The sequence below is a fragment of the Hippocampus guttulatus genome, chromosome 10 (genome assembly GCF_054856545.1).
Source record: "Hippocampus guttulatus isolate MCC_2025c chromosome 10, RoL_Hgut_1.0, whole genome shotgun sequence".
Lineage (NCBI taxonomy): Eukaryota > Metazoa > Chordata > Actinopteri > Syngnathiformes > Syngnathidae > Hippocampus > Hippocampus guttulatus.
In genome coordinates, this window is record NC_141270.1 from 1,860,893 (window position 1) to 1,881,050 (window position 20,158).

Below are 20,158 nucleotides of genomic sequence, written 5' to 3' on the forward strand. Positions count from 1 at the left end.
TTCAGCAACGTACCGTGCAGAATAATCAATGTGCAACAGCAGCTGCACTGAACTCCTAACTACCAGGTGGCTTTCCCTTTTATACTATGAGGTCATGTAAAATATGCCAATCATCCAATTCAAGAATAATGTGGAAGGCAAGCGATGAGAAGATGGATGAGCACAATAACAGCGACGTGTGCCAGGAAAAAAGAATACTTGGGCACTTTTACGAGCAATGTGTTACCTGAGGAGAATCTGACTGTGTGGGAGAACAACCAGTCGCGACTATTCCAAATCCCATAAAATGTTTATAGATTAGAAAAATTATGACAAAACATTTTAATGTGATTAAGAAACAAAAGAACAACAACAACAAAAAAACCTCCACAAATGAGTCATTTTGGGGGCTTCTGCTTGACTTTTTGGAACCAATCAGGAGCTTCTCTTTTTGTCTGCAAATAAAACGGAGGACATTTTGATTAAGAACATGACATTTTTTTTGTGTGTGGTTACCTAAAAAAGTTGAATGACAGTTTTTTGGGTGGTTATCCAAAAAGTTTCAAATAATTAGGTGATGGTACAGGTATCTTGTTTCAAACGGTAGATAAACAGGTATGTGGCAAAAAAAGAAAAAAAAAATCCACATTTTTTTTATCTAGCTAGCTGGCTGGCTAGCTAGCTAGCTACCGACCTGTCTTTATATAAATTCAATTGATACAATTTCTTCTTACATTATACTGTACTCACATTTCACACACATCGCAATAAATTAGAAAAGCGAGGAGAAATGGGAGTTTATTTTAGTAGTTCAATTTGAAAAGTGAAACAGTGAAATGATTTCACGATTCTCTTTGGGAATTTTGACGATTCTACATTAAAACCAAAAAGTCACCATAAAACATGTTAAAAACATGTCTTACGATCGAGCTTGACTAGAAACTGGCCTCCTGACAGCATTTTCTTGTTTCTCGTCATCTGTATGGATTTACAGCGTTGAGTTTCACATTTTGTATTGACTGGAAGGAGTGACATTTTCTACAGTATTCTAATTTGTTCGGATGCACCAGTATGTCAACCACAAATCAACACAATCATAAAGCCGGATAAGTGATGAATGTCTCACCTCCACTTTTCTGCAACAGGAGGGATAATTTGACTATAAATTTGGGACTCTCTCACAACTGTTGCTCGAATGAGACCCAACCGACAACCCCCCCCCCCCTTCTCCCTGCCAACCGAGTGTCTCTCTCTTGCCTCGGTTGAGGAGATGAGACTCACACCTCGTCCGACACTTACAAAAACGGTAGGTTTCGGTTTGCCGGGCGACTCGTCCTTGGCGGGCTCGCTGTCCGACTTCTTGCCTGATCCGGCGGTCCCTGGCTTGGCTTTGTCCGCCTCCAAGGGGCTGAGGGCGTTTTCTTGTTGGGAGCGCATGCTGATCAGCACCTGTTTCATCATGGCTAACTCCTGCGGGATCACATGCGGGCGACGTGTTTGACCTCATATTGTGTCTTTTTATGGATCGGAACTATTTGCCTAAAGCAGTGTATCCCAACCTTTATTAAGTCAAGGCGCATATTTTACACTGGGGGGGGAAACATGGCACATCATCTAAAAAATGTTTTAAAAAACTTACAGTACATACAGTAGTGTTTTTAAATGAGTTTTTACACGTTTAGCCGGAATTTTAGAGTTGCACACGTTTCGTGTCGTAACACGTTGTGGTGCAACAAGGCGCACAGCACAGAGGTCACAGCAAGAGATGCAGCGTAACGGACGGCAACAAGAGGAGGCAGAGAAGGTCCCCAACTAACTTCCAGTCATGTTCGTTGACTTCAAAAAGCAGAGAGAATTGACTTTGTGTATTGTTGAGGGCTTTGTTTGTCTGTTTTGTGTTGCTCAAGTAGCAGTTTGCTCAAATGCATGTGAATACCAAAATGTCAGTCAGTCTGTGGCATCTCCACATTGCATGTTAGCATTAGAATAAGTTACATGGTTTTCATGAACATTTTGATTTTGAAATGTTTCATGTGCCCGTTTTACAGTAAAACTTCAACTGGGAGTGACAAACAAACAACATGACGCAAGCATATTTTGTGTGAGCAAGAGAGTGAGAACAGCTGCTGAGGAAGACTTTAAAAAAACATAAATGTCTCAAACTATTTTAGTATTTTTTTTCTCCATGTGGTCTCTGTATGGCAGATTTGTATCCATTTCAGATGGGCCTAGAAGGTCCCCTGCCCACGGCGATAAACAAACCGTTTCTATTCAAATAAGGATGTCTCAATTTACGCACAAATGTTCTCATTCATTGTAAATCGCGGGCCTATTTATTTGTGTTATCCGGTTGTATGAATGGCAACAGGCAGGTGGATTGTACCTTCTGCCATCAACTGAAAGAGCACTTAATTGCTCCGCCTGTCACTATAAAGCACCGACATACCTGAACAAGAAACATTGTCGCGAGTAAAGAATAATTTTCGGACCTATTATTGAAAATGGGATCATTTCCCACAGCGCGCCCGATGATCTCTCATGGCGCACTTATGTGGTTGCCAATCAGTGGTCGAGAAAGAGCACTTCAAGGCGACCCCGGGGCTCGAACGAGCTTCAAGGATCGTGTTTGGTGCAGGAGGGTGGACTCTGATCCATTTTGCTGTTCTATTTATCACCCCTGAGGACATGAGCCCTGGCATGTCACACACACACGCAGCAACGGGGCGCGCGCGCACACGCACGCTGCGGTGGCATCTCAAACAGGCAGGCGGACGAACAGCTGTCCGTGACAGGGCACATACTTCATACAGCAAGCACTGGGTGGGGGTGGCGGGGAGACCTGTTTTCACGCGCGCGCGCACGCACGCGCACATAATCGTAAAGGAATTGTTGCAACACAGTGAGAGAACTCGTCTGGTGTGAAAACCTCAACGTTTGTTTTAAATGTGACTCCCGCAGAGTGAAAAGAGGCAAACAGGCACGACAGGCTTAATCAGTGCTTTGTTGTTTTGAGGCCTTTGATGGAAATGTGAAGCTTTTTGGCCCGTTGACATTTGTCAGAAAAACACAGCAATGGGGAAGAAATTCACGATACTCCCAAGGCTGATTCGCTTCTCACCGTTCACCTGCTTGCGCCTTTTTTTTCTACCCCCCGTGAAAAAATAACTATCTGACGAAAAATACTAATTGGGGCGTAGCCGCAGATTTTTGTACTGCTGATGTAGCGCCTCATAAGCCACCAGGCTCGGTGAGGAGTAGCTAGCCGTAGAGTCACGAGCTGTCGTGGCGGCGAACAGCGGCGTGACAAAAGGTATCAGTAGACGTTTGACAGGCAGGCGAGCTCCTCCGCCGAAATTTGCATTTTACGAGCGAGCTTCATATATGCTGCCGCTTCAGGGAAGTGTGCGTGTGCGTGTGCGTTGGGGTGAAACGCAATAGCGAGTGACAGTTGCCGATGCACTTTGAGCCGTTAATTGTACGGAACAGTCAATTTTCTCTAAGGCAGTGGCTCTCAAACTTTTAACGGCGAGTTCTAACATCAAAAAAAGAGTTAGCTCTTGAAGTACCATCATCATAACCAACATTAGCCTCCAGTCGCATGGCAGGCCTAAATATGTCTCAAAAACAAAGAGAGGTTTTATTCCAAAAGTTATAATTATATATAAAGTTATATTATCAGAAAAAATATGTATTGTTCTAAGAATATAGTTTACAAGAAAAAGTGAAGTCATAATATTATGTGGCAGCATTATAAAATGATATGAGAACAAAGTTGTGATATGGGGAAAAACAGCCTCCAGGTTTATCGGAAATAAAGTCGAGGGCGAAAAAACAAATCAACATTATCGGAGACTCGTATCAGAAAAATCGCCGTGCTTTGTGGGTGTATTTAGGGTTGAAATGGTGAATACGGGCAATTTTAAACTCGGCGTCTATGATTGTGTTTTTTTTGAAGGAAGGGACATCATCACAAGTACCTCCCGATGGTTGAGGAGCCGCTCCAAATCGGCGGCCATGTTGTTCTTCACCTGCAGAAGAGCCGTCCGCTCTTTCCTCAGAGAACTGCTGACACAAGGGCGCGAACGTTAAAAAGATAACATGACAGCGGTCAATTTATGAAACGAGTCAGACAGTGTGAGGATGACTAAGAGTGAGTCAGGGCAAACTGCAATTGTGCGCCATTCACTTCATCCGGAGGTGGCTTTTTTTTTTTTGTTTTGGTATCAGGGTGGGGTCTGATTAGGAACGGTGCAGAAAAAGTCTGCTCACAAACTACGCTGCATGCGTCATCATTCTAATGACACAGGTAGGATGAACGTTTAGGAAGACGTGAATGGACTACGACCCCCGCATAAATGTCAAACATGCTCCCAAGGCAACTGTCGAACATGTACAGGTTGAAAAATAAGAATAACACGAAAGAGTTGATTTATTTCAGTCATTCGATTCAAAACGTGTGCAACGGACACATTCAATAGCCCACGGATTTTCTCTGGGCGTTAAGGTCAGGGGAGTTTTCTGGCCCGTCAAGAACAGGAAGACCATATGGTCCTTACACCAGGTACTGATAGCTTTGGTGCTGTGTGCAGGCGCCAAGTCCTGCTGGAAAATGAAATCTGCATCTCCACAGAACAGGTCAGCAGCAGGAAACATCAAGTGCTCTAAAATTTCCTGGTCGACGGCTGCGTTGACCTCGGACTTCAGGAACGACAAAGGACCAACAGCAGCAGATGCCACGGCACCCCAAAGCACGACGGACTGTGGAAATTGGACACTGGACCTCAAGCGACGTGGATTCTGTGACCCCCACCCCCCCGCTTCCTGAGAATTTGGCATTGGTGCTGGCAGCCACAACGTAGGCGCAATAAAAGTAGAGCATTCAAATGATGCCACTGTAATACAGTCATGTGACATTCCACGACGCGCAATCAACAGTGAACCGACGTGCTAACTAGTTCGCCTTCCGTTCTGCCACGTCACCCGAAAGCGACTTGAGAGTAGTGCAGCCTCGAGGCCTGCTTATGTAACAGATGTCACCAAATACCTCCTCTTTTTTTTTTTTTTTTTTAAAAGATGGGAAGTGACCCCCTGGACTGGTTATTGCCCAATTAGAGGGGACAAATAAACAAAGGAGCATTTCCACCCAAGGGATGGGAGAGATGGACTACTCCCAATCGGAGTCTTTTCAAGTGGAACAAATGAAATCGAGCTAATTGCCACAAATGAAAAGGTGCGCCAATATATGGTGGAGGGTGCGCGTATGCATGAGAGAGTGCGCGCGTACGTGACGTCGTCCTCCAGCGAAGCCACGCGTTGCTTGAGGGTGTTGATCTGTCCGTCCTTGTGTCTCACCGTCTCGATCAGGTAGCTGTAGGGCTGCTGCGTCTGCTCCAGCAGCTGGTTGGCCGCGCACAACTGCACAGAAATCAGTCAGCTCCAGCGCGGCATATCACAGTCGGAATTATTTGGCTCGAGCTGCGCCGGCGTTGTAATGCGTGCTGTCCACTGTTAACTAGCGCAGTGGGTGTAAGGGGGAAAAAAAACCCCCCAAAACAAAACGGGATTTAAGTGTGTACTTAGCTTTATTTCAAGGGGCCTTGTATAAATATCACACAAGGCCCCTTTAAAGTGATTGATAAGGTGAGCAGTCTGGACTGGATTTTCATGTTTTGCTTCCCATTCTGCCAAACGCTGCATAATTCTGGGCCACGGCCGAGCCGTTAGGAATCCCCCTTCCCTAAATTGCCTCCATCCGGGGACAGTTTTTGGGGGGGGGGACTATGGAACGGAGACTATGAGCGAAGGGTTCCCAGACGCAACTCTCCATGAATGCATTATGCTAGAAATGATGTCACAGTTCCCAGTCGGATGGCTCCAACTTGATGAACCAACATCATGTCCACAGTTACTTTGGTTTCCCGAGGCACGATCGGCTTTGCTGAGCCTTCGTGCACAGCTTCGTGCAAGACTAATGTCCAGATATTTGTAGCTCAGCTGACTTGTGATATGAACCAGCAGTAGATGAGGAAGCCGAAACGGATTGAATTGACGAGGCGGCGAATGGCAAGAGCGGCGTCGCGGTGCTCTTGTGTTCATTTGCTATCTGGCCTAAAATCTGGGGAGGGGAAACAGATAAAGTCTGTTTGTTACACATTAAACCACTTTTACAGCCCACAAGAGGGCGAGCAAAAGAGGGTGGGAGGGCATGGTGAAGTGGGTGGGAGGTTGAGGACAATAGCAAAGCTCATCAGGGCGTATGTGTGGGTGACGAGGTGGCTTACACCCTTTGCTTTTCTGAGAAGAGAAACTGTAATTTTTCACGCGCTGCTTTCACAGTCAGTGAATCATAAGGTATTCCTGATGAATGCCAGTCAGTCTTTGCTGACAGGTGAATGGCTGGTTTATTTAGCCTCAAGTGGGGCCCCGCCTAGTTACTCTCAACCCTCATGCGACTCGAAAAGCTTTCCAAATAATTTACTCGACAAAGGAAAAAAAAAAAAAAAAAAAATTCAGCCTGACATTGACTTTCAAATTGCAGCACGAGCATGGGACGTGCGAGCATGGACACACCCCTGAATTCAAGTCTCCACTTTGCACATCTACACAATCAACACAACAAAACATTATAAGCCTCCGTGATTGGTGCGTCGACATGCTGAGAGAGGATAAGACCGCCGCAGTCACGGTTTGCGGCCCTGCTTTCCCTCTGAGTCAACAATTGTGACAGACAGGCACTACCACTCCCGGCTTCTCACACTTTCTCGCCTTCGCTGTTGTGTTTGCCGCCAAACAAAATCTTGGCATTTTCGTGACAGGCCCCATTACGGTGTGCCAGACTAATTTCAATACCAGTGGCGGCGGGCCACTGCGATGCCACGAGGGCGAGTGGGAAGATGACGGGAGAGGAGACCGCGTGCATGGCAGTGTGAGAACTGTTATGCCATCAAAACATTCGTAGAAAACCATTTAGGCTCTGGGGAATCTCCGTGATGCCCGCGTGGGGGTTGGAAGACCAAGTTAGGAAAGTGGAGGTGTGGACACAAAGGCGCGAAAGTTGCGAACCAACATGCAGCTCAATGTAGTGAACTCCGTAAGCGCCTCGCTCGGTGTTTACCTCCTCGGATATCTGGCCTGTTTGGGACTGGTGTCTCTCCAAGTCTTTCCTCAGTGATGTGTTCTGCCTCTCCAGCTGGAGCACCCTGCGGGCCAGGTGAACACTGCGAGCGCGCGCACACACACACACACACACACACACACACATACAAAGAGTGAGGAAAAAATTCCAAAACACTGCAAGTTACCACTAGTGTTACTTCAGTATTTCCCTCATGGGTTATGTAACCATGACAGATGAGATCAATATGAACTTTTTTCGCCACTTGTGTTGACTACCAAAAAAGTGCGCACGGACTATCAAAACACATTCAGGACACACACATGCAATACAAGTCGCAACACAGTGAGTAGTAGAAGGCGAGGCGGGGGCGGGACCGAGGGGGGGAGTCACGGTGCCTATGTGCAGATGATGGCAGTATATCACACAGCCAGACGTCGACATTTGGCAATGAGAAGAGAAAAAGTCAAGAGGAATTTGTGCTGGTATGAAGGCTGTCATCCACCCGGGCAGGTTTAATGCCACTGCAAACACGAGGGCTAGAGGAAGCACTTTGTCACCTGGCACACAAAGGAGCAACTCACTCTGCTTGAATAAAGTCATGTTTTCAGTGAGAAACGATGCAAAGATAAATAGACACGTGTGTGTGTGTGTGTGTGTGTGTGTGTGTGTGAGTGTGTGTGTGTGGCTGTTCTCAGGGTGATGCAAGCCGACACGAGTTGCTAAGACGACACGAGGTCACGGATTTGATTTGTACCGATCGCGGTGTTATTGAGTTATTTGGAGTTTTGCATGAGAAAAGGAAAACCTCATACCTCAAGGGATTCGAGCATAACACGTGTGGCCTGGGACTCACTGGGCTAACATGTTTGATGGATGAACTTGCATCTTGAAAAGTGTTCTTTTGCACTACCGCGGTGCCTTGAGGTATCAGTTTAATTCTTTCCGTAACTTCAAACAAACTGATCTCAAATCATCTCCCTCCAGTGAAATGTAAGGAAATGCCATCAATCTGTTCCAGCCTTTGCCAAAGTAAAACACAAATCTGCTTTATAGTATTCGATAATATTGCACTTCATTAAAAAATAAAATAAAATAAAATAAACAATTTAAAGAGGATGTACGAATTCAAGTTCGATGAATTCATTGGGGCTCCCTCTGGTGTTTGCAACTTAGACACCAGGGGCAGTGTAAGAGCTTCACGACAACTGTTAATCGTTTTTTTTTCCCACAGGTGATGAAGAATACACGCATGCAGGTATTTTTCGATTGCATGTCTACGTTCTGGCGATGTGCCATTTGGGTTCAAATATCAATTGCTAGAAGCATAAATCTAGGACCTGACATATGTTTTTTGAGGCCGATGTGGATACGCGGCAGAAGAAAAATCTGATAACTAATTAAATTTTAAAAAGATACCATAAAAAAGAACCCTTTTTTTGTTCCCTTGACACTTAGACCAATGAACAGATGAATTACAAGCAGCACATTTGAATGTATAACAACACCTTGTCCTATATTATTAGTTGAGCAACAGGTAGAAAAATCTTCAAAACGGCCCAACCGTGGCACTTTGAAATAAGCCAAAGCTGTCTTTTATGAATAGTCTGAAAGTAAACTGCACCTGGGAGTGGCTTGAAACAGCTTGATGCCTCTTTTGAAGACTTGCTCACTATCCGCCATCATGCTGTTTGTTGTGAATTGAGTTGTGTACGCCTTTTCAAGTCAGAGAAGAAAACACAAAACCGGAAGGTTCGAACTGCCCTTATGCTATGCGAAGACTTTAGCACGCAAATATGCATTTGCTGATGTCATTTATTCCAGGTGAGGAAACTGTCTAAACAAGGAGAAGAAGTTCCACTGTCGCAGCAATGCGCAGTGTGTTATTGTGCACGTTTCTGTTTTCTTTGTGTGGATATTCCCAGCTGTGTGCGGTGTGCCTCAGGGTCCGTACCTCTGCTGAAGTCTCCTTCTTGCCGTGGTGGGAACGTTGGCTCCGTAGCCGTATGAGAAGAGGACCCTCTCTGCTTCCTCCTCGTTCTCGACTGGACAGACACCAAAGCAAACACGAGCTCGTCAGCAAAGATTGTTGAACGTACGGTCGATATAGAAAATCTACACACCCCTGTTCACACGCCAGGTTTTTGCGATATACAAATGAAGCCAAGATAAATCCTTTGAATTTCTTTTCCCCTCCACCACTGACGTGACCGGGCATTACTCATAAAAAAAAAAAAAAAGACATCTTTCAGAAATGAGAAGCAAAAATAAACAACTGAGAGCATGTGGTTGTATAAGTGTGCACACCCTCTAAAACTGAGGACGTGTCTGTGTTCAGTAGTCACCAATCACCCTCTCCTCGTGTTAAGTCGGAGTCAGAACACAGCTAACACCATTCAACGTGCCTCAGATTAACCCCGAATCTAACGAGTGTGCCTGTCCGGCAACCGATGACAACCAGTGAGCGGCCTCACTTTCAGCAGCCTGCATGGTGACCTGGTCCAGCTCCTGCTCCAGTTTCTCGTACGTCTCCAGTCGGGACGCCTGCTCGGCATTCTGAGCGTGAAGCTCCGTCGTGCGTTTCTCTGATGACGTCTGCAGCCTGTAAAACTCCTGCGTCAAAACCTGCCGCAGAGGTGGAAACAAAGAAGAAACTGATACTCTGCTTCCATTGTGCATTTCGGTTCAGTGGTCACCAAATGTTAGGGTATTATGTTGTTGTTGTTTTTAATTGTAATTTATGTTCAAAATTCAACTAAATTCTCACGAAAATACAGAAACAGAAAGTTGGAAATCTTTATAAGAATGTAGAACTTGTGCACAAGAGGTGCACTATATCGCACTTGATGCACTAAAAATGGGACTTAATTTGACCAACAAAATATGTTGGATTACAGTGCATAGCGTACCCCCAATAATTCTAATATCATTGACGAGTTCATTTATTTCACTTTTCAATAGTCACAGGAAAATAATTTTCAGGAGGACTACCACCTATTTTCAATCGTAACCATTTGTTTTAGTGTACCGTAATTTGTTGAGATGGCGGATTTGGTGTTTTTGTGATTGGACTACGGAAATAAACTTTCCACAATATTCCAATTTATTGAGATGGCGGATGTAGAACACAGCCCGTGCAATAGAAGGAAAAACTGTTTCCGAGCAACCCCTCAAATGTTATTTAGTCCCCATACTTGATGTACAAAAATGGTCACTAGCGCCGCGCGATTTGTGTTTGAAAACAACAAGAAAACCCAGCGAGCTAGTCGCCAGCCGTCTCACATCAAAAGATGATCTATGACTTTCTTTTCAGTTTTCTTGGCTCTTCTTAATTACTTTTTCCTGAGAACCGCTGGGAGGCAAGCGCGCAAGGCAAAAAAAAAACCAAGGAGCTATCGTGAGTGCTGTCTGATGACTAAAACGAAAAGTGTTGCGAGAGTGTTGAAAGAATTGTGTCTTGATGACGAAGCCCCGCTGACAGGTTGGCAGAAAAAAAAAAAAAACATAGCAACGGTGGATGAGGGAGAATAACTTTCAGACAAAAATGGGGCGGCTGCTCATCTGTGTAACGTTACAGCCCGGACGGCGAATACCTGACTTTGAGTCCTACTGAATGGACCAAAAGTTACAGTCTCCGCTGAGGGGACTCTGTGATGTTTTTTGGGAGTACCTCCAGTTTTTTGCGCAGCTTCTCACACTCCACCTGGCACTGGGCCAGAGCCTTGTCCGTCTCTTCCTTCATCAGCTGAGCGCGCTCGGCTTCGAAGGAGTGCAGCTTGGTCTGGTTGGATAACTGCGCGACCCTGCTGTCGGTGCCGAGCTGCAGCTGGCGAAACCTGCCGGGCGGGAAAGGGGGACCGCAAAAGAACTTGCATGACTTTTGCGCACTGAAGCATTTGGATGTTCGAAATTGAAGCGTGACGTCATGGGGGCCGCGCACTAGTTCAAACATTTTGAACAACAGTTTTTCAAAATCAGGGAATGGCACGAAAACGGGTTTTTACAGGCAGTGTAAAAACACGCTCCTCTCCACCTATCGCCAACACTTTTCGATGTTGCAATCGACGAGCTATAAAGTGAAAACAACTACTACGGATCTGTCTGTCTGGTAGACACAATAAAATACGGTGATTCACAAGATAGCATCTTCAATCATTAAAAGCCATGAGGGGAGTAATCATCCGCTTCTCTTTCAAAAACACACCACTTGGCAAGTGCGCTGTTGCTCAACAGGACTGCCGAGTCTTCAAATGTCAGAATGAAGAGAAGCGCCCACAGCGATGCTTGGCCTCTTTTGATGTTCGGTGATTGCGTTTGGCAGTCGGCACAGGCAACCTAATGAGAGCGAAATGGCGGGACCTTGTGTTCTCAGATCACACAATTTGGAGTGAAAAGTGCCGTAGCCCGTGAACTTGCAAGTTGGCACGCAAAGCCTTAAATCTTGCGTACCATCTAAAAAATTAAAAAAAAGATGAGCTCGTATTGCTTCCTAAGTTCATTCATGTACAGCAGGGGTGTTAAACACATTTTTGTCACGGGCCACACTGTAGTTGCCATTTCCCTTGCAGGGCCGTTATGACTGTGAAACCAAATAAAAGAAGTCAAGAATCATAATTTCTTCACCTATTTATTTTAAATTTTGGTACAGATTTTAGGAAGCATCATGGAAGTTGACATGCTTGATTGGCTTTCACGGGCAGCATAAAACGATGTGGCGGGCCAGATTTGGCCCCCGGGCCTCGAGTTTGACACCTATGATCTACGGTAATTGAATTAAGTTGTCAGGGAAAAATGTTTTTGGATTCGAGCGCACCGGAGATGTAAAAGCGAAGCGACGTAAACGACTCGTTCTGGATACTCGGGCTTCAGGTTACATGAAGCCAGAATGAAGGTGAACCTCTCGACCCGATGCACGCGTCCAGCCGTCCTCCCACAAGGAGCTGAATGGCAACATTCACAACAGGTGTTGGAGCCACGAACAAACCGATACGTTACTCAAGTCATCCAACTCTATGCCTCTCTGAGTCCTCCAGTTCCTACTGCAATCGGCTGGCACTCTGCAACACTACGAGCTCGGCGGCCACTTCTTTCTGAGAACAGAAGCCTCACAATTGCCAGTGGCTTTCGATCGGTCGTCTAAGTGTTGTTACGTGAACCGCATAACACCTTAATTGGTCCTAAACACCAATTTTAATGGAGGCAGAAATGTCTCGGTCGAGTCACATGGCTCAAACGCCTTTGGTGAATTTTGTGGTTTGGCTCCTCGTTAGGCAACAGCAATGTGAAAAAAGTCATTTGCACAGTTGGGCCATCTGTATTTTCAACAAAAAGTTCATGTTAAATTTAGCATTTTAAGGGTTTACTCTTTAAATATCACCAAAGAGCCCCAACTTGTTGAGTAGCGTGTGCGCTACGCCTCCGATAAAAATAACAAAGCAGCTCTTCAAGTGAAAGGCGGACGGGGGTGGGGGGAGATGCGCGCGTTTGCTTCCTCGAGCCGCAGAGGTTGCTTTGGACAATATTAATAACTCCCGATTACAGCTGACCTGATAGGATTTCATCATCCGCGCAGCGCTCTCGGCCCGAGCCGTGCACGCGCGACGTGACGGACAAGTGCACATGGTCGACGTTTTATGTCCTCCTTTATTGATGCCGGCCTGCAATCGAGATGCGAGGAATGACTTCATGCGAATGTTCTCGCGTGTGTCGGGTTATTCCTTCATCCCTTCAAACGAGATTTTGGCGCGCGCCTCGACGCGGAGAATCCCGGACTTTCCGACAGTCTTACGGGCTGGAAACGGCGTTTTTGAACCCGAATGAGCCGGTGACCGAAACTACTCTGCGGTGTGGCGAAGCGGCCCGCCCGCGCTACGCTCATCTGACGCCATTTCAAGCTCGTCCGCCTCATTCTTTGCCCCAAAAATAGGGGCATGCGTGGGGTTAGGGGTTAAGGGCTTGTGGCTAGCATCTGTCGTTGCTGGCTTGCGATGCGTGGCGGGAATGCAATCGTGGCAAAGAGAGAGAGCGTAAGGGAGAGTGAGTCTGTCTGTGTCGATGTACATTTGTGTGTGTGTGTATGGAAAGTAAGACCAACAGCTGGTGGTTTGGATCTGGAGAAATGACAAGCATGTAGTAGTAGCCTGGAGACAGGGACACTACTGCTGCTGCTGCTGCTGTGTGTGTGTGTGTGTGTGTGTGACATTTATAGCCTATTTTACAGACTATAGTTCAAGTCAAATATGAAATAAAGATTGGACATACTTTAAATTGTTGACATACTCTGGACCACATTTTCTTGTTCTACATACGTATGTACACATACACAAAGGGTGTGAACCTTCCTTTGATTGTGAGACAAAGGGTGGAAAATGTGAGCGGAAAAAAAAAAGAAGTCTAATGTGTTTTCCAAAATAAACTATGCATTCGTTTGGTCGACACATCAGAGCAACGCGGTGTTAATGATACTTAATTTTCTACAATGTATATTTTTGTTCATTTATCTGTGCCGGTGAAAGGCACAATTAAATGCTCTTACTTGAAATGATAAATGAGCCATAATTAACCTGCATTTCCACTTCATTTATATTTATTTTTAGTGTTGGGCTGTGACTTGTTTTGGGGGGGGGGGGGGGTTACATAAAATACCTGCCTTGCCACCTTGGTTAGAAAACACTGGAATAGTTGACATCTACAGTCAATCTAATGTGGCTACTTTCTCTTTACTTGCACTGTAAGTATTTCCTTCCCCGAGGAGAGCCCGGCGACTGCCTGCAGTCACCTGAAGTGACTTTGGTGTGACTTTTGACCCCGCTGCTTCGTCTTACGTCAGAAACGGCAAAATCAAAGCACTAGCACGCACTAATGATAGCCTTCAGACATGACACAGGGCAGGCTGGCATCAAGCAGGCACTGCGTGCATGTCAGCCGCTCCTTATAGTCATGTTCTCTATGTTTGCATTGTGGAACTCAGGAAGGCTGCCTGGCTAATTACGCAACGTGAGAATAATTAGACATTTAAAATGAATGTGAAATATGTCGCAGCCTGTGAGACAACAACATTAAAAAAACTGCACTGACTGGCTCAGAGTTTTTTTTGACACTAAGTGTCGTCCTCAGGCAAATCTTCTCATAGGTTTTCTGATGTTTCAACCACAAGCAGGAAGTGACCTTCACACTGACTTTTACCGTCAGCAGCGAAAGTGGGCCCGCTGATATTTGCCAACATGCTTGCGTGAGTGATTTAACGAGGCAATGCATAAGAGGCATCAAAAATCCTACTTTTAATTTTCATTGACCCTGAGAGGTATGAAAAATGACTGAGCTGTCATCATATTGTAGCTTGTTGGTAAAAACAAAAAAAAAAGCAAAAAAAGGCTTTATTAATTTCTCATCAGGTTTACAGTCAGGTGGGAAATAGTCACAGAATTAGGCGGACATTTTTTTTTTCATGAAATGAGGTGTTTTTGAAAATCTATGAACTAGTGAGGCGGCATGGTGTAGTAGTGGTTGACGCGTCTGCCTCACTGTCAGGAGATCTGGGTTTGTATCTACAGTGGAAGCCATCACAAGTTAGTTTTGACTAACACTTAAATGGAAACAGCCTGTTATAATAAATGCTTCCTATTAAAAACATAAATATAAATTAAAAACAAACAAACAAACAAAAAAAAAAACAGGCAACGCCAACCGTGATCAGATATTTTGTGACAAAGCATTGTCAAAGCATGGCGTGCTGGTGGTTGGCACACCTGCATCACTGACAGGGGAGCTCGGTTCAAATCTCGCTTGTGTGGGTTCTCCCCAGCTACTTTGCTTTGCTGCCATATTCCCAAAACATGCACTTCAGGTTCATCCGAGATATGAGTTTGAATGGTCGTTTGCCTATTTGTGCCCTGCGAGTGGTGCGGACCGCGCCTCTCGCCCCGTGTCAGTCTCCCGCCAATAGGAAACCGAGAAATGCATGGAGCAGTCAATAAAGGCTTTGAATGAATGAAAAGCTCCGGTTCGAACAATAGATCACATTGTCACATTAATAACAGCACAGGTGCAGTACACGTTGCCGTCCAAACTTCCTCTTATGTTGTTTTGTAATGTATTGGCACACCTACGTCTCACTATGTACTGTATATAGTATATACAGCATGAGCCTTCGTTAATTGCTGGGTAAGACATCCCGGTGCTTGCGCAGAAAGCAAATACACGTGGTACCTCTGTGGAAGAGTAGCAAATTGACTCGTGATTTCAGATTTACACCCAAGTGAGCATCCATTTTCTTTGTTTTGTTTGCTTAAGCACCAAAGGCAGCTATTTGTTTCCTTTCCCCTTCATGAAGAACGAATAAGTGAAGGTGAGCATTTATAATTGTGGACAATTTGGTGCCGATTCAAACTGGGACGGTTCAGTCAACTGTAGCAGCGGAGAACTGCAACGCGTGATCTCCGAAGGCGTCTCCGTGCAGCTTTTTCATCTTGTTCAATGGATGATGGAATGGAATTTGAGTCAACATCCATCCATCCATCCATTTTCTGATCCGCTTTATCCTCACAAGGCTCGCGGCGCATGCTGGAGCCTATCCCAGCTGTCTTCGGGCAGTAGGCGGAGGACACTCCAGCCAATCGCGGCGTCAATATTTGTTTTGATTGATTGTATTATCTAGCTCATTGTGCCCCATTCGAAACGTCAAAACCTGATATGTCGGGACCGCCGTGATGCAAGGACCCCCTGTGCAGTGTAACGATGGTAGAAAGCAGCAATTTTCCGGACACGGTGCGGTCAAACGTACTGTTCCAGAAGCTGGTCGTATCGCGACTGAGTATCCTTCTCGGCAGCAAACGCCCGCTCCTTCTCCAGCACGGCGTTGTCTCTGGCCTCGCGCAGGTTTCTACCCAACGAAGACCAGTTACGACTCTTGGAGCACGGGGAGTGAACCAATGACGCTTGAGGATGCCGCACCTGTTCTCCCTCTCGTACATCTCCCTGGATGTTCTCTGCAGGTTATCGATTTCCTGACCGGTCTTCAGTCGGATGTTCTCCAGCTCATCTCTCAGCTTCCGCTCATACTCGGACTTGTGGTGATCGCTGCAACGGAAAGTAAAAAGAAGGCCATGACATGAAGTGTTTGTGCGGCTACTTGAGGCTGAAAAGCAGCAGATGCTCAACCTGGATGTGACATATTTCTCATAGGCATCTTCTCGGGCCTTCTTGGTGTCCTCCAGTTGCACCTGGAGCAGGTACACCAGCAGTTAGACGTGGCTCGGCGATTGATTACGTAAGGCGCCGACATGGTCCGAGACGGTAAAAACCTGCAGGCGCTCCAGGCGGTCTTCCTCGTGTGCGCAGCGAATGCTCAGCTCCATGTTCTGCCTGTGCAGGTACTCCTTGTCCTTCTGCAGCAGCGTCACTGACTGCTGCAACGTCGCCATCTGTAGGGCAAAAACAACAACGCAGGGAGGCGAGAGTCAACTACAGCAGGGGCTCACAAACTTTTTGGGGATACCTCACAGGAGAGAAACTGTTCCAAGGGCCCTTCATAATCTGAATGCCAATTCAACGTAACTATCTGTATGCTTAAGTGTCGTAGGAATTAAAAAATTGCCTGCTTTCAAGGAGAAACCCCCCTGAAATACATTTACATTTGTTAGAGAAAAAAGTGGTGCATTTGGTTAAACTACATTAAGTATAAAACAAGTCCTTTGGCCTGGTTTATCCTCGAACATCTGGATTTTGGCCTGTTTTATGACAGCTTCTCCTCTTTCCTCCCCCCTCCTCTCCTGATTCGTAAGAGCTTTACAGTCAAGATTTTGCATCGACCAACCAAGACAACCAAACAGGAGGTGCAAGATTGGGTTGGTGTTCGGCTTAGGGCGACGCACCTCTTTGCTGAGTGTCTCTCGCTCCCTGCCGAGGGCCGCGTGAGTCAAGTTCAGGGTCTCGAATCTTCTCTTCACGTCCTTCAGTTCCACCTCCAAGATGTCACGCTCGCTAACATACGCAATGATGATAAAGCAGGGGGGTCAAATTCATTTTTTGTCGCGGGGCCACTTCAGAGTTACGTCTTCCCTCGGCGGGCCGATGGCTCAGGCACATTTTCAGAAATAGATAGCAAGCAACTTGGTTGTTTCACTTGCTACTTGATGGACAGGCACTCAAGAGACCCCCACGATTTGCACACAAGCAATTTCAAAGCTGTCAGTCACCGTTTGATGTTGGGGTAGTTTTCGCGCCGGTAGTCCCCATCTTGGATGTGCTGTTTGGTGTCAGCCAGCTCCAACGTCAGTCGCTGGCTCCTTAGCTCCAGCTCCGTGCGGAGACGGCGTTCCTCCTCGTAGCTCTGAGCGCACGCAGAATACATATCAGAGGATAAAAATATCTCATCCGGAAACGTCAACAAGTTGTGATCAGCAGTCTGATTGAAAGGGGACATCGTATCATTTTAATTTGATATTTAAAGACCATGAAGACGTTATCGGTGCTTAAACAGCAGGGAGAAGAAACGCTTAGCATTCTGTTGTTTTCACACACACACATTTAAGAAACCAAACCTTTTGAATTCGCATTCATCGAATTATGCGACTCACTTCAGGGGGAATTTGTTTGCTGTATTTTAGCTCATGTGTTCACATGCCCATTATATCGCGGATGGTTTTATGGTTTTTACAGTATACGAGCAAGTCTGAATTTAGAAATGCGAGCTTTCAGTGTAGTACAACATTGTGCCGCAACATGCTGGGCAGCACTGAGTTCTACAGGAAGACATGCAGTGTAATTTTCAGCAAGAAGAGGCAGAGAAGGTCCCCACTAAGCTTCAATAATCGTCATTGTCACTTAATGAAGATGGCGCCCGAGTAGGCAGCCTTCGGCAAGTGCTCTTCAACAGCCTTGCTTTTTTGTTCTTTTTGTCTTTTGTTTTGTCGCATGTTGTTTGTTGTGTATTAAAGCAGCATTTGTTTGAAGGTTTATAGTTACTGTAACATGCATGCTGATTTCTGTTAGCCCATCTATGGCATTTCAAATACAAGCTAGCTAGCTATATAGCCATCCATCCATATCACTGTGCAGTACCTCCATCAGAGCCTTCATTTGCGTCCGCTGCGTCTCCAGGTCTTCGCTCAAAGTGTCTTTCTTCACACTCAGCTCAGCCACCTGAGCCCGTAACGGAGTCAGTGCTTCATAAAAGCGCACCTGCAAACAGCATGAAAGTGGTCAACGACACGTCGGAAATGTCGATAAAAGGAATACAAAGCAACTCACAGCAACAAATTCCTGAATGGACACGGTCTCTTCGGGGAGGTCGCGAAGCTCCAGGTAGCGCTCGTGCGACATGTCCAAGTCCCGGAGAGAGCGGCGCAGCTCTCCGGCCTTCTCTCGCATCTGCAGGTTGGCCTCCTCCAGCTGCTGCTGCCGCAGCAGGATTTCGTCCATTTCCTTCTTGCGCAGAGCCTGCTGCTTTCTGAAGACACACACGTTTCATATTCAATACGATGATAGCATAGCGCTGTGTTCCGGGTGTACAGACGCCCACCTGTTGTCCTCCTGAGCGAGCTTCAGCTCACTGTCCAGCCTCAGCGCCAACACTTGTTTCTGATGGAGAGCGTCATTCAGTCTCTCGTCCAGCTCCTCCACCTAGCGGACAGCAACAGAGCACTACTCAAACCCACGAAGAATCTCAAGAATAAACAACTTGATTATTGTAAGATTATGATTCTAATTTAAAATAAATGAACGTTATTCAGAGCCGTCCATAACTTTGCGCACAACTGGTTAAGATGTAGGGGCCACGGTGATCGACTGCTTAGCATGTCAGCCTCACAGTGCAGAGGTACAGGGTTCGATTCCGGCTCTGGCCTTCTTGTATGGAGTTTGCATGTTCTCCCCGTACCTGTGTGGCTTTTCTCTGGGTACTGCGGTTTCCTCCCACATTCCAAAAACACGCATGGCAGGTTGATGTAACACAATGGAAAGCTTGAGTTACCTTGGACATGTAGTCGGCCTTCATGTTATCTATGGCGAGGTTTTTCTGGGAAAGCTCGATTTTCAGCAGCTGGACGTTCTGAAGCAGCTCCTTCCTCTCGATCAGCTGTCGGATGAGCTTCTGCGACCCCGGCCGCACCTCGTCCGACGAGGAGACATCCTCGGCGGTGGGCACGGTGGTCTCCAGGCTGACATCCTCCGACTCCAGGTCCAGAGAGCTGGAGACGTTGGCAGCCCTCGACTTTGGCTTCTTTGGGGGCATGTTCTTTTTCCACCCCGACTGGCTAGCTAATGCTAAAAAGCTAAGCGTCAATATGTCCAGAGCTAGGTTGTGGAACGACAAAGTTAACTGGCCGAAACGAGCTCGAGTGGCGCGCCATGTTAATTGGATTTACATACCTTCTTTCAAATATTATGTAAGCACCAAACGAGACGCAATAAAGAGGAAAGCTGTCAGAAACACACTTTGTTATTTTCAAAGTCCCGCTTCGTCCCACAAAAGTCCCGGGGCACATCTTATTTGCCGGTATCTATATCCTCGTTATTAGTAAACTCCCGTTGAAACAGAGGAAGTACGACCGAGGCTAATAAGTTCATTATACACTGAGATGAAACGTACCCTTACGTTGACTTTATACTTGAAGTGCCCCCTGTTGTAATATACGCGCAGTACAACTCTTTTTGTCTATCCGTTTGGAAAGCCGAGCGTTTACTCATTAGAAATATGCAATTAGAGGTCGTACTATTAGGCCAAATGCTGTGCTACTATTAGTTAATAGTAACACAGCGTCGTTCTGCTAACTTGTGCGTTCTAGCGCTTCACAACAAATACACTACTATCTCCAATCGACGTAGGCGCTGTGTGATTCGATACTACCTGCTACCAGCCGTGTTTGCGCTTCGTCGGCTTTCTTGAGATGGCCGACCAAAACTATCTCCTTAGTACTTTGTTCTCATCCACCGTGTAATATGTTGGTTTGTTATGCATACTAAATTCAACTGTCATATGTTACAGTTTATACGCGAACGTCATCAAAACAGATCAAAGTCAACGTGAATACCGTTCGTTACGTGTGTAAAGAACGCTTCTTGTCA

The 20,158-nt window shown here is 46.0% G+C and overlaps 1 protein-coding gene across 1 annotated transcript; it reads right to left on the minus strand.

Annotated features, from left to right (window-relative positions):
- Nucleotides 1-277: 277 nt before the first annotated feature.
- On the minus strand, nucleotides 278-19,937 carry pibf1 (progesterone immunomodulatory binding factor 1). The gene is made up of 18 exons (XM_086122283.1): nucleotides 19,065-19,937; nucleotides 18,615-18,715; nucleotides 18,344-18,542; nucleotides 18,155-18,274; nucleotides 17,290-17,423; nucleotides 16,966-17,074; nucleotides 16,396-16,515; nucleotides 16,253-16,314; nucleotides 16,046-16,171; nucleotides 15,876-15,974; nucleotides 10,764-10,929; nucleotides 9,568-9,718; nucleotides 9,048-9,138; nucleotides 7,094-7,196; nucleotides 5,264-5,394; nucleotides 3,957-4,041; nucleotides 1,279-1,449; nucleotides 278-434 (listed from the first exon to the last, which is right to left on the minus strand). The coding sequence occupies exons 1-18, from the start codon at nucleotides 19,323-19,325 to the stop codon at nucleotides 378-380; spliced, it is 2,286 nt and encodes a 761-aa protein (XP_085978409.1). The 5' UTR covers nucleotides 19,326-19,937; the 3' UTR covers nucleotides 278-377.
- Between the last annotated feature and the right edge of the window lie 221 nt (nucleotides 19,938-20,158).

Bases quoted from the DNA above. Each gene is read 5' to 3' on its own strand.
- pibf1 (XM_086122283.1), bottom strand. From the start codon at position 19,325: ATGCCCCCAAAGAAGCCAAAGTCGAGGGCTGCCAACGTCTCCAGCTCT. The intron at 18,543-18,614 runs GTGGGCGTCTGT...GTGTGTCTTCAG, and splicing joins CTCGCTCAGGAGGACAACAG to AAAGCAGCAGGCTCTGCGCA. The intron at 9,719-10,763 runs GTACTCCCAAAA...CCTCTGCGGCAG, and splicing joins AGCTGCGCAAAAAACTGGAG to GTTTTGACGCAGGAGTTTTA.